Here is a 15,004-nt window from a genome sequence, read left to right as displayed (position 1 = left end):
ATTAATACTGTAAGCATTTGAGGCCATGACAACTGTTTGTATAAGATGGAGCTTGGCTTGTTATTTTGCTTTTTTATATTGTCCTTCCCTTTGGTGTCAGGGTTAAGTTAGCTCATTATAATGAATGTTGGAAGGGAAGTATACATTAAAATGAATGTTGGAAGGGAAATGTACCCAACGTTACCTGTTTTTTTAAGTGGCAAAGCTTATTTGTAAAACCACGTGAGTCTGGTGTTCATCTTCCCTCTTCTTTCTCTTCACATAATAACTGTGTAGCTCAATGAATTTTCACAGTGTTAACTCCAGGTCAAGAAATGAAATATTTCTAGCATTCCTCTTATTTCCTGCTTCCTCCCTAAAAGGAACCATTATCTTGATCAGTTTGTCAATTACCATAGTTTAGTTTTTATCTGTTTTGTACCTTATGTATTAGAGTCATACAGTATGTATTCTTTTGGGTTTTCACTCAACTCACTCAACAGTGTGCTGGGTTCATCCATGGTATTGCAGGTAGCTGTAGTGGGTTCATTTTCATTACACTATAATATTCCACTTATTTATCTATTTCACTATTGATAGATACTTGATTGATTCCAGATTTTGGTAGTTACAGATTTTACTTCTATGAACATTCATGTTAATGTCTTTTGGTGCATACCCAGTGCATATCTATTGGTATATTCCTAGTGGCTGCGCATACATTAGTAGATATTGCTAAATCTTTTTTTAGTAGTTCCTATTGCTGCACATTTCTTTCAACACATGGGGTTATCAGTATTTTAAAAAACATTTGAGACATTCTGGTAGATCTGTCACTTTAACTTACACTTCTCTGATGACTAATGAAAGTCACCACCCTTTCATTTGGTCATCCCCTTTTGTGAAACGTATGCTCAAGCCTTTTGCTCACCCTCACCCTCTCCTTTTTTTGTTGGACTATTTGATTGCCTTTTCTTACTGACTTGTAGAGGTTCTTCAGTTATTGTTTTGGTTAAAAACCCTTTGTCAAATATATATTGCGAATAACTTCCTTTCCTCTGTGGTTTGTCTTTTCACTCTCTTAATGGTATCTTTTTTTTTTTTCTTAACGGCCCCACCTGCAGCATATGGAAGTTCCTGGGCTAGGGGTTGAATCAGAGCTGCAGCTGCTGGCCTGCGCCGTGGCCACAGCAATGTGGGATCTTAGCCACATCTGTGACCTACCCTGCAGCTCATGGCAACACTGGATCCTTAACACACGGAGAGAGGCCAAGGATCAAACCCACTTCCTCAACCCACTGAACCACAACAGGAACTCCTTAATGGTGTTTTTTGATGAACACACTGTGTATTTGATTTTTAAAACTATCCAATTTTTCTTGGTAATCTGTTTAAGAAATCTTTTTTTACCCCATGGTCATAGGGATAGCCTTATATTATCATAACATAACTATTTTATTTTACCTTTTATGTTTATATCCACAGTCTACCTAGAATTTATATTTGTGTATGATGTAGGTCGGAGTCAAGATTCATGGTTTTTCTTCTAATTTAGATATCCAGTTGACCCAGCACTAGCTCTTTTCCCCTTTCTTTCTTTTTTTAAATAAACTATTTTTTCTGGTTGCCTTACTACCACCTTTGTTACATATCAAGGATCCTGTACATGTGGATCATTTCTCAACTCTTTATTCTGTTGTATTGATCTGTTTTTCTCTTCCTGCACCAATACCACAGCCTTCAGCCCTGCAGCTTTACAGAAGTCTCAAAATCCAGTGGAATAAGCCCTTCCATCTTGTTATTCTTTAAGGTTATTTTAGCTGATTTTGGCTCTTGGTATTCCCATATAAATTATAGAGCCAGTTTTTCCTTTATCACAAATAAACTTAAGATTTTGATTAGTATTGCATTAAATCTATAGGTCAATTTAGGGAGAATTGATGTCTTTATAATTTTGAAACTTTTGAGTTAAAAAGCATGGCATGTTCTCGAGTTCCTGTCCTGGCGCGGTGGTTAATGAATCTGACTAGGAACCATGAGGTCGCGGGTTCGATCCCTGGCCTCACTCGGTGGGTTAAGGATCCGGTGTTGCCGTGAGCTGTGGTGTAGGTCGCAGACGTGGCTCAGATCCCGTGTTGGCTGTGGCTCTGGCGTAGGCTGGTGGCTACAGCTCTGATTTGACCCCTAGCCTGGGAACGTCCATATGCCACGGGAGCAGCCCTGGAAAAAGCAAAAAAGACCAAAAAATAAAAAATAAAAAAGCATGGCATATTCTTACTTTTCTATTAAATCTTCTTTAATTTACCTCTCAGAGTTTCACAGTTTTCTGTGATGAGATCTTCCACATTTGCATTATGTTTATTTCTAATTACTTGTTTTTGTTTGATGCTCTTATAAATGATATAATTTTTCTTTAAAGTTTCACTTCTAATTATTTGTTCTTGGGGCTAGAAATATGGTTGGGCTTTTTATAATTCACATCATATCCCGTAACTTTGCTAAACTCACTGATTAATTCTAATACTTAATCTCTACGTTCTTTTGAAATTTCAATGGAGAAGTTTGTATCATCTATGAATATTAACAGTTTTATATCTATTAGATGGAAATATAATCACATTAAAGAGAGATAGATGAAATTAATTTTAATAGTATATTTTATTGAATAACCAAAATATTGTTATTTAGACATGTCACAATATAAAAATTAATGAGATTTTTATATCCCTTGTTTTCATACTAAGTCTTCTAATTTTGATGTATTTTGCATTTACAACACCTCTCAACTTAGAGTAGCCATGTTTCAAGGGCTAAGAAGCCACATGTAGCCAGTGACTCCAGTTTTGGACAGTGTAGGTCTGGAGGGTGAAACAAACTTTTTTTTTAACCATCAATTGTTATATGTATAACATTTTACGGAAATGCTGACCTGATAATATGTTAAGTGCCAGCGAGAGATTCGATTTTTCAAGAAAGGTTTTACTGAAAAGATGCCATTTGAATAATATCTTGAAATATGCATACAAGTCTCCAGGTGAACAGCATAGGCCAAATTGTGATGTTATAAGAGCAGGACTGGTTCAGAGACTTGTACGTGTCTCAGTGTGGTTGGAGAATAGGTAATTGTGTGAGAGTGGTGGGTGAGGCGGGCCAGCAGTTCTTTACCAGTTATGAGTAATTTATCAGTAATGATGGTTAATATGTTCCTTAAGAAAAGCTTCCAGGGATGTAATTGCTGAGTCTAATGAAAGAATGTACGTGTTGCTCAGTATCCACTGTGAGTCTCAAAGGTCTGCACTAATTTACACTGCCCCTAGCAAAGATGCTGGTTCTAGGACACACTCAACTCCAGTCATTACTATACATATATATATTTTGTTTGTTTGTTTGTTTTGTTTGTTTTTTGCCATTTCTTGGGCCGCTCTCGCGGCACATGGAGGCTCCCAGGCTAGGGGTCGAATCGCAGCTATAGCTGCCGGCCTACGCCAGAGCCACAGCAGCACAGGATCCGAGCCGCGTCTGCGACCTACACCATAGCTCACGGCAACGCCAGATCGTCAACCCACTGAGCAAGATCAGGGACTGAACCCGCAACCTCATGGTTCCCAGTCAGATTCGTTAACTACTGAGCCACCACGGGAATTCTGTATATATTTTTTGTATGCCCATCACTTTGTTTTTTGCCTTTTAAAAATTTCATACTTCTTCTTTTTACTATTTATTTGTGGTGGTTTTTTTTTTTTTTTGTCTTTTTGCTATTTCTTGGGCTGCTCCCGCGGCATATGGAGATTCCCAGGCTAGGGGTCGAATCGGAGCTGCAGCCACCGGCCTACGCCAGAGCCACAGCAACGCGGGATCTGAGCCGCGTCTGCAACCTACACCACAGCTCACGGCAACGCCGGATCGTTAACCCACTGAGCAAGGGCAGGGACCAAACCCGCAACCTCATGGTTCCTAGTCGGATTCGTTAACCACTGCGCCACAACGGAAACTCCCCTATTTATTTGTTTTTTAATTGAAGTACAGTTGATTTACAATGTTGTGTCCGTTTTAGGTGTATAAGCAAAGTGATTCAGCTACATATTTTCTTTCCAGATTCTTTTCCATCATAGATTATTGCTACAAGATATTAAATATAGTGCCTTGTGCTGTACAGTAAGACCTTGTTGTTTATCTATTGTATATAATCTCATACTCCTAATTTTTCTCTCCTCTACTCCCTTTCCTCTTTGGTAACCATGTTTGTTTTTTATGTCTGTGAGTCTGCTTCTGTTTTATAATTAAGCTTGTGTCGTATTTTAGATTCTGAGTGTAACTGATGTCATATGGTATTTGTCCTTCTCTGTCTGACTCACTTCACTTAGTATGATAATGTCTAGGTCCAGCCATGTTGCTGCAAACGTCAGTATTTCATTCTTTTTATTGTAGTAATCCATTGTATCTATGTATCACATCCTTATCCATTCATCTGTTGAGGGACATTTAGGTTGCTGAGCAGTGTATTTTTAATGTGTTAACTTTGTTATTTTAGGATGTTTTGGTTTGTTACTGGCAAGGTTTCATGCTTTTTTTTCTAAATAATATTGATGTATTACTGCCATCTAGTTCTCAGATCCCATTCAGACTTTACCATTTGTCCTAGTAATATCCTTTACAGCAGAAAGATCCAGTTCAGAATCAGGCATCGCACCTCAGTCTTCCTTTTCTTCGGAGGAACATCTTTGACACTTTTGGAGATTACAGCTTGGTTATTTTGTAGGCTATCTCTCCCAATTTGGTTTTGTCTGTTTCCTCATGATTAGGTTTAAATTATGGGTCTTTGGCAGGAAAATCACTTCTTGCGCTAACTGGTGATACAAGATTCTGATTTGTCTTTATATGAATGATGTTCACTTTGATCACTTAATCAAGGGGTCGTCTGTCCGATTTCATTGCTGTGATGTTACTTTTTCCTTTTGGAATTAGTGTGTATTTTGTGAGCAGTGCTCTGGAACTGTCCCATTCACTCTCAGACTTTACATTTATTCGTTCATTTATATCAGTATTGCTTTATTATTTCTTATTTTCTTTAGGAGGTTATAATTCATTACTGTCATGGTTTATTTTGATATTGAAATTATCCCCAGTCTGGCCAGTGGGAGCTCCTTCAAGCTAGATCCCGTGTCCTTTTTTGTATCCTTGATTTTTTATTTATGTATTCTAATTTTTTGAGATATCATTGACATGTAACATCCTATCAGTTTAAGGTATACACATAATGCTTTGACATATTATATATTGCAAAATGATAACCATGGTAAGTCTAGATAATAATATCCATCATATCACGTAGTTGCCAATTTGTTTTCTTGTGATGAGCTCTTTTTTTTTTTTTGTCTTTTTGCTATTTCTTGGGCCGCTCCTGCGGCATATGAAGGTTCCCAGGCTAGGGGTTGAATCGGAGCTGTAGCCACTGGCCTACGCCAGAGCCACAGCAACGCGGGATCCGAGCCGCGTCTGCAACCTACACCACAGCTCACGGCAACACCGGATCGTTAACCCACTGAGCAAGGGCAGGGACGGAACCCGCAACCTCATGGTTCCTAGTCGGATTCGTTAACCACTGTGCCACGACGGGAACTCCTGATGAGCTCTTTTAAGATCTACTTTCTTGGCAGTTTTCAGGTATACACTACAGTATTGTTAGCTGTAGTCACGATGCTCAACATCACATCTCCAGAGCTTATTTATTTTATCACTTGAGGTTTGTATCTTTTGACAACTTTCACTGTTTTCTGTCCCTCCTCACCCCTACCTCAGGTAATGAGTCTGTTCTCTGTTTCTGTGAGTTTGGTTTTTTCTATGAGATTCCACATATAAGTAAGATCCTATGGTGTGATTTATTTCACTTAAGATAATGCCCTCAAGTTCCATCCATGCTGGTCTAAATAGCAGGACTCCCCCTCCTATCCCGCCCCCTTTTTTTTGCTGCATATGGAAATTCCCAGGCCAGAGATCTAACCCATGCCACAGCAGCAGCCCCAGCTGAATGGCTTTTTAATGGCTGAATAATATTCTACTATGTACATATACCACATTTTCTTTATCATTCATCTGTTGATAATCACTGAGGCCCTATGTCTTTTTGATTTGTCCCTTTCATTCTTTGAGCACGTTGTTGCTCTCTGGCACAGATATTCCGGATTCATCTTGTGCTTTTTCTGCCTCAGGGCTATTAGCCTGTTACAATTCTCCAAGGAGCTCTGGTTCCCTCTATTGGAGAGTGGTGTTAGAAGACAAGATTTGGGTGCTCAGTATGTCTGTACTATTGATCGGGGGAGGTGGTCAGTGATCCCAGGCCCTCTCATTGGACAGATGTTCAGACCTGGGGAGTATGTATGTGCTGTTACAACCCCCCCAACACATTTATGTCTCTGCTTTTTAAAATTCATTAGCCATACTTCCAGTTTCAATCCACCGTGTTCATTCTGACCTTATCCCTTTTCGTATTTGTTTTTTGTTTTTTTTTTTTGTCTTTTTTCTGCAAGTATTTTGTCACCTTCACATACTTGGGCCGCTCCCATGGCATATGGAGGTTCCTAGGCTAGGGAGCTTTAGCTGCTGGCCTACACCAGAGCCACAGCAACACAGGATCCGAGCCGCATCTGCGACCTACATCACAGCTCACGGCAACGCTGGATCCTAACCCACTGAGCAAGGGCAGGGATCGAACCCGCAACCTCGTGATTCCTAGTCGGATTTGTTTCCGCTGCGCCACGGCAGGAACTCCTCTGGATTCTTCAGTTTCACTTTAATGTTTCTAGCTGTGGGATTTTTCTTTGTATTTTCTTTCTTTTTTTTAAAAAAAAAATTTCTTTGAGTCTTTTTAGTTTGAGGTCTTATGTTTTCTCTAATGCTGGGAAATTTATGGAAGTTTGTTTCTACAAGTATTTTGTCACCTTCACATACTTTTTTCTTTTCTTCTGTTTCTACTTTGATGTGGATGTTGATTTCCTTCATTTCTCTCTGCCGTATCTCTTGAATTTTCTTTATGTATTATATCTCTTCCTCATGTCTTTTGCCAGAGGACCTTAATCCTGATAATTTAGCTTATTAGTTTGTTCAGCTGTATCCTTTCTGCTCTACGGTCTCTGCATCTATTAAGTTTATTTCAGTGATTGTATTTTTCATTCTTAGTATTTTTTCATTTTTTACGGCTGCAGATGCAGCGTATGGGAGTTCCCAGGCTAGGGGTCAAATCAGAGCTACAGCTGTTGGCCTATACCACAGCCACAGCAATGCCAGATGCAAGCTGCAACCTACAACACAGCTCACAGCAAAGCCAGATCTTTAACCCACCGAGCAGGGCCAGAGATCAAAATTACATCCTCGTGGATACTAATTGGATTCATTTCCATTGAGTCACAATGGGAACTCCCATACCCAGTATTTTTTATTTGCTTCAGTATGTTTTCTCCCTATTTTGCTTTATTTTTAACATTTTAAGTTTTCTAAATTTATTTATGTATTTATTTTTAATTTATTTTTTATTGTTATGTCACAGTTGCAGTCGGATCTGGCTTAGCTGTGGCTGTGGTGTAGGCCAGCAGCTGTAGCTCTGATTAGAACCCTAGCCTGGGAACCTCCATGTGCCGTGGGTGCGGCCTTAAAAATAAAATAAAATAAAATAAAATATTGTTGTTTCCCCAACACAATATTTTATTTAATTAATTAATTTATTTTTTTGTCTTTTTGCCTTTTCTTGGGCCGCTCCTGCGGCCCAAGAAATTAATTAATTAATTAATTAAATAAAATATTGTGTTGGGGAAACAACAATATTTTATTTTATTTTATTTTATTTTTAAGGCCGCACCCACGGCACATGGAGGTTCCCAGGCTAGGGTTCTAATCAGAGCTACAGCTACTGGCCTACACCATAGCCACAGCCAAGCCAGATCTGAGTTGCATCTGCAACCTACACCACAGCTCACCACAACGCCGGATCCACTGAGCAAGACTAGAGATTGAACCCAGAACATCATGGTTCCTAGTTGGACTCATTTCCACTGCGCTATGATGGGGACTCCTTCCTCCTGTTTTATATCTAATATCCTTTCTTATTGAGTTTGTTTATCTTGAACTTTTATTTTGTTTTTCTTCTATGCACCCCTTTGTCCTGGGGATATTATTAGCCACCTTGGCGCATGAGGTGCGGGGCGGGGGGGGGGGGGGGGGGGGGTAGAGAAAGTTCAGTTTGTGCCTTTCCTTCTGGGTTTAAAGAATGAAGGAATGAACACCAAGTGGGGAGAGGACTTGCCCAGGTTCATCGCAGTGTAGAATCTCTTCCCAGACTCTGCACTTTTCAAGGTCTGTTTCCTTTAGTTAAAAACACCTGGTCTGTGGCATGTGGAAAGAGGTGGTGGGAGGAAGAAACTTGTGAACATGTAGGGACCACCCTGTACTGACCGTGTATGTTGTAAACCGTGTGCGTTTGTAAACCACTTCAGTGCCACCCACATGTTATCCTGAGGCCCCTTGACAGTTCGAAGCTTGCTGACAGATTTCCTGCCTTGCAATTGCAATTGTCTGTTTAAGACAGTGTTGGAGAGAAAAAAAATTGTCAGAATAACTATGCCACACGCTAACTCACATCTCTGGTGTCTGGTCCTTGCCTGCTCTTCCTATTTTTTCACTGGGACTGAATTTCCCTATGTTGTCCCAGGGATTTCTTTCTTTTTCTTTCTTTTTTATTTTTATTTTATTTTTTTGGCTTTTTAGGGCTGCACCTGCAGCATACTTCCCAGGCTAGGGGTTGAATTGGAGCAGCAGCTGCTGGCCTACTCCACGGCCGAAGCCACTCCAGATCCAAGTCGCATCTGCGACCTATGCTGTACCTGTGGCAATGCTGGATCTTTAACCCACTGAGCAAGGCCAGGGATCAAGCCTGCATCCTCCTGGATATTAGTCGGGTTCATAACCTGCTGAGCCACAGTGGGAACTTCTGTCCCAGGATTTCTATCTGTGTGTGAACATAAATGAATTTTTTTTCTTTAATATAGGTTCACACTATATATATTATATAGTAGTATATATACTACTTGGCTATTTTTAAAATGGCTAATGTGATTGATTACATAAGAAGATAGTTTGGATTTAATAATAAATATATGTACGTGTGTGTATGTGTGGTTTGTTTGTTTTTTTTTAATCTTTTTCTTTGGCTGTGCTATGGCATTAGAAATTTCTGGGCCAGGGATCGAACCTGCACCATAGTTGCAGCCTGTACTACAGCTTCAGCCATATGGGATCCTTAACCTGCTGCACCACAAAGGAACCTTTGTGTCTGTGGTTTTTTGTTTTTTTCTTTCTAGGGCCATACCTGCAGCATATGGAAGTTCCCAGGGGCTGAATAGGAGCTGCAGCTGTCGGCCTCCACCACAGCCACAGCAGCGCCAGATACGAGCCGCATCTGCAATTTACACTGCACCGTGTGGCAACGCTGGATCCTTAACCCACTGAGCAAGTCCAGGGATCGAACTCACATCCTCATGGATACTAGTCGGGTTCTTAGCCTTCTTAGCCACAACAGGAACTCCAATGTCTTTGGTTTTTATATTGCTCTTACAATGAAGTGTGCCCATATTACTGCCTTATCACCTTAAGTATAAGTGTAGTCATTAGTGTTCTATGAATTACTTAGCAATTTCCTTTTTTTTTTTTTTAGGTTCTTAACAGCTTTTAAATATTATGATACTTAAATAAATATCTTTATGTACAAAGGGTTTTCTATTTGTAGGATCATTTTTCAGGATGGATATACAGAATGGATCAAAAAGATAAATAGGTTAAAAGGATCAACATTTTTATTTCTTAATCATGTAGAGGAGTGCCCAGACCATAATAGGCATTCAGATAATATCTATTGGATCAAAGACTATTATTTTATTAAAATTGCTTTCTAATATGAGTGTACCAATTTTCATTTCTATGCACAGCATGAGATTATCTATTCTCCCAGACTATCTGATACTTAAATTAATTTGATTTGATTGTAATCAAGAGATTTCTTTTTTTCTTTCTTTTTTTTTTGCTTTTTAGGGCCACACCTGCAGCATATGGAGGTTCCCAGGCTAGGGGTCTAATTGGAGCTACAGCTGCTGACCTACACCACAGCCACAGCAACGCCGGATCCTTAATCCACTGATCGAGGCCAGGTATCAAACCTGCAGCCTCATGGTTCCTATCAGATTCTTTTCTTCTGCGCCATGATGGGAACTCCTGATTGTAATCAGAAGATTTCTCTCTCTTAAATGATGGAGGGGAGAAGGATAAATAAGGAATTTGGGATTCATATATACACACTAATATATAAAATAGGTAACTAACAAGGACCTATTGTATAGCATGGGGAACTATACTCAGCATTTTGTAATAACCCATAAGGGAAAAGAATCTGAAAAAGTATATACATGTATATATTATTTTATATATACATATAAAATTGAATCACTTTGCTGTATATCTGAAAATAACACAACATTGTAAATCAACTTTACTTCAGTGTTAAAGATTCAATAAGAAAAGAAATAGAAATGCTATCAGATGGTATAACTAAGGTATGCTTCTTTTTGTATTTCATCTACTTGGTAAACGGACACATGTTTTCTTACAGGACCGAGTTTGCTCTTAAGGAAATCATGTCCTCTGGAGGTGCCGAAGATGACATCCCACAGGGAGAGAGGAAAACAGTTACAGATTTTTGTTATCTTCTGGATAAGTCTAAGCAACTGTTCAATGGGTTAAGGTTAGTGGATGCTTGATGGCTTAAACTTTTCTCTAGTTCTGTATCTTGGCCGATGTGTGGTTATGGGTAGAGTGTTATATAAAGGAAAGGTTATGGAGAGAGGGTTATGTAAATGTCTGTACTAGGAATGATTGTGCTTTTGTTTTTTTACCCTGTTTCGTCATTCTCAGATGAAAACACACTAAGAGAGGAGGATAGCTTATATTGTTTTATTCAAGACGAAGGAGATATTTTGTTGGAGGTTTGGGATCCTTACTCCATGTCACCCCTGTTTTACATCTGATTTCACACTGCAAGATCAGGGATTAAGGAGCCCAGGGTGCACATGCAAGTGAGCCCAGGGCCTCTCTTCTGTTGCACCTTTTTGTTGTTGTTGTCGTCGTCGTCGTCGTTGTTGTTGTTTTGTCTTTTTGCCTTTTCTAGGGCTGCTCCCGCGGCATATGGAGGTTTCCAGGCTAGGGGTCTAATCGTAGCTGCAGCCACCGGCCTATGCCAGAGCCACAGCAACGCAGGATCTGAGCCGCGTCTACAACTCACACCACAGCTCACGGCAACGCCATATCCTTAGCCCACTGAGCAAGGCCAGAGATCGAACCTGCAACATCGTGGTTTCTAGTCAGATTCCTTAACCACTGCGCCACAATGGAAACTCCATGTTGCACCTTTCGTATACTTGTTTATTTGCTTATTTCTTTTATTCTTTGCTTCTTTTTCTTAGGTTAAAGCATCTGTTGACTAAAGTACTGATGGAGTGTTCTAGACACTGTAATTTTAGCTTTAGTTGGATGTGCCCTGACTTGTAGCAGAAGCTATATGCACTTTTGGCAAAATGTGTCTTCGATTGTGTATTCTTGTGTGTGGTGGGTAAATAATTTTGTATTTAAATAGCTTAGCCATGTTTCAGTTCATGAGATTCTTAGGATATTGACTTGCTTCCAACTTAAAGCTTCATTACCTTAGATCCAGCCATAAAAAAATTGGTAAAATACTGAGGATAAATAAGTTTTATTTTTGAAAAAAAAAATTTTTTTTAAATGCTTTTTAGGGCTGTACCCAAGGCATGTGGAGGTTCCCATGCTAGGCATCTAATCGGAGCTACAGCCACCAGCCTACATCACAGCTCACTGCAATGCTGGGTCCTTAACCCACTGAGTGAGGCCAGAGATCGAACCCACAACTTCATGATTCCCAGTTGGATTCGTTTCTGCTGCCCCACGACGGGAACTTCTATTTTTGAAATTTTATATAGGGATGAATAATTGTAAAGTTAGTGAGTTGTTTTTATTTTATTTATTTAAAATTTTTTTTTATTGAAGTGTAGTTGATTTACAATGTTGCATTAGTGAGTATAAACTTTATAGTTTATTTCTGGGTAAAAATGAAATCTTTTTTTTTTTCACATATTTTGTAACTACTATACATCCTTAAGTTCGGAACAGTACTGGGCAGAGTTTATTTTATTATTTTTATTTTTATTATTTTTTTGGCAGAGTTTATTTTAAAGTTAATGTATCTTTTAAAAATTTATAGGAGTTCCTGTCATGGCTCAGTGGTTAACGAAACCAACTAGGAACCATGAGGCTGTGGGCTAGATCCCTGGCCTCGCTCGGTGGGTTAAGGATCCAGTGTTGCCATGAGCTGTGGTGTAGGTCACAGACGCGGCTCGGATCTGGCATTGCTGTGGCTGTGGTGTAGGCCAGCAGCTACATCTATTCGACCCCTAGCCTGGGAACTTCCATATTTCGAGAGTATGGCTCTAAAAATACAAAAGACAAAAAAAAAATTTATAATGATAAAGATAATACAGGGTCATCAAATGAATCTTCCACGACCACTCTATTTAAAAGTATGCTTTTAGACACTTTTTTAAATCTCTATTTTCATTTAATTTTCTTTATATAACTCATCATCTCAAGTTATCATGCTTAATTGCATATGGTATCTTCTTAGGAAAGGTCCCCAGGAGCAGGACCCTGATTGTCATTGTTTTTCTAGGACCTAAGCCAGGGTCTTGCACGTTACAGGCGCTTAATAAACATTTGTTAAGTGAAGGATTCTAAAGACAGGGTTCTGAACTCCTACACTCTGCTGCTTCTGTCTTGTGCTTCAGAAGAGATTTTTTTTTTTGCTTTGCTTTTTAGGGCCCAACTCACAGCACATGAAAGTTCCCAGGCTTGGGTTGACTCAGAGCTGCAGCTGCCAGCTGCAGCCGCAGCCACACCAATTTGGGATCTGAGCCACGTCCATGACCTGCAGCATGGTTCAGGGCAGTGCTGGATCCTTAACCCACTGAGCGAGGCCACGGATCGAACCCACATCCTTATGGATACTGGTCTGCTTCGTCACCACTGAGCCATGACTCGAACTCCTGCAGAAGAAATCTTTGACATAAATTTTTCTTTGGCTTTGTGGATTAAAGAATTGTTATCTTTCACTATTGTAATTCAAAAAACTACCCCAGTGAGCCAGGGCTTTAAGTCCTTTTTTTTTTTTTTTTTTCCCTATAATGTTGTAAAACTTTAAAATTGCTTACTTAGACTTTTTTTGTTTGTTCTCCTTTCTTATCCTGTTTATTCAACAGTCCTTTGGCCCCTAGTATGTGCCACATTGTATATTGGGTGTAGGTAATTTGAAAATAAAACTAACAGCCTCTGTCCTCAAATAATCTGTGAGGAATTTATAAAAATACAAACCCAGGGCCATAGTCTACTCACTTCTAGCCTCAGATTTACCATATCGGTTAAGCAAATTTCCCACATATCTCCATGTGCGTGTTTATTTAGGCAAATAAAAAAGTTAAAGGGATGGTAAATTTAAAGAGTTAGAAAGCCAGGCACGTGGGCTGGTCCCTATCCTCCTGGTGCATGTCTCTATGCTTGGGCCATGACTAGGGCTGGAGACTGAGGACCCATCAAATTTTTGTCTTTTTTTTTTTTTGCCTTTTCTAGGGCCACTCCCGAGACTAGGTTCCCAGGCTAGGGGTCTAATTGGAGCTGTAGCCGCCGGCCTACACCACAGCCACAGCACCGTGGGATCCGAGCCGCGTCTGCAACCTACACCACAGCTCACGGCAACGCAGGATCCTCAACCCACGGAGCAAAGCCAGGGATCGAACCCGCAACCTCATGGTTCCTAGTCGGATTCGTTAACCACTGAGCCACGACAGGAACTCCTCAGTTTTGTTTGGTTTTTTTTGAGAATAGCCCTGAGCAAGGCATAACTGCTGGGAAGGGAATGGGTTCCTCCCTCCCCAAGCTGCCTTCTGGCCCATGTTGGACCTTCCAGATTTCACCACAGGCCACCGTCAGGCAGCAGGAGCACATGGAGAAATCTTTGCCATCATCTTTGGTCAATATCACACCTTTTGTGCATGGCTGAAAAGTTCCCTTTTTCTCTTCCTCACTGCCACCATAAAGAAGAGACATCCAGGAGTTCCTGTTGTGGCTCAGCGGTAACGAACCTGGCTAGTATCCATGAAGACATGGGTTCAAGCCTGGCCTGGCTCAGTGCATTAAGGATCCGGCATTGCTGTGGCTGTGGCTTGGGCTGGCAGCTGCAGTTCCAATGTGACCCCTAGCCTGGGAACCTCCATATGCCATGAGTGCAGCCCTAAAATAAAGCAAAAAACAAAAAGCAAGTTTGCATGAAAATCCCTACCTTACCCTCTGGCATTTGGTTCCCCAACTTTATTCTCAACCCATAAAACATTAACATGGTTATAATAACTCTGACCCCCTTTGTCTATGTAGTAACATGTATCATTACTGTATTCCTTTTATTGCCTTTGTACAGGTTAATATACCATTGTACAAATTTACCACATGTTAGTTATCCAGTCATGAGTTGGTGGACATTTAAATTATTTTGTAGGTTTTGGCTGTTTTGAGTAATACCACTATGGAGAATTCATGTACAGGGTTTTGTGTGGACATGCGATGTTGGTTCTCTTAGGTATCTATCTATGAGTGAAATTGCTTGCTCATATAGTTCTCTAAGTTTAACCTTTAGAGGAACTTGCAGACTTTTTCAAGGAGGCTCTGTCCCCAGCAGTGTAAGCGTTCCAGTTTCTCCACATCCTCACCCACACTTGTTACTGTCTTTTTGATGACAGTCATCCTAGTGTGTGGGAAGTGGGTTTGATTTGCATTTCCCTAATGACTCATGATGTTGAGGTCTTTTTATGTGCTTATTGGCCATTTTTATGTCTTGTTTGGAGAAATCCTTTGATCATTTTTCAAATAG

The 15,004-nt window shown here is 40.0% G+C and overlaps 1 protein-coding gene across 1 annotated transcript in view; it reads left to right on the top strand.

Moving 5' to 3' along the window:
- SCAI (suppressor of cancer cell invasion) overlaps positions 1–15,004 on the top strand; it is a 151,502-nt gene that overhangs the window by 66,781 nt on the left and 69,717 nt on the right. Inside the window, exon 3 of the mRNA XM_047768385.1 lies at positions 10,631–10,762. Within this exon, the coding sequence (XP_047624341.1) occupies positions 10,631–10,762 (132 nt within the window). The remainder of the gene's footprint in view (positions 1–10,630; positions 10,763–15,004) is intronic.

The sequence above is a fragment of the Phacochoerus africanus genome, chromosome 2, assembly GCF_016906955.1.
Source record: "Phacochoerus africanus isolate WHEZ1 chromosome 2, ROS_Pafr_v1, whole genome shotgun sequence".
Taxonomy (NCBI): domain Eukaryota; kingdom Metazoa; phylum Chordata; class Mammalia; order Artiodactyla; family Suidae; genus Phacochoerus; species Phacochoerus africanus.
Note: the sequence above shows the minus strand (reverse complement) of the source record. Positions and strands in the feature narration are given on the sequence as shown.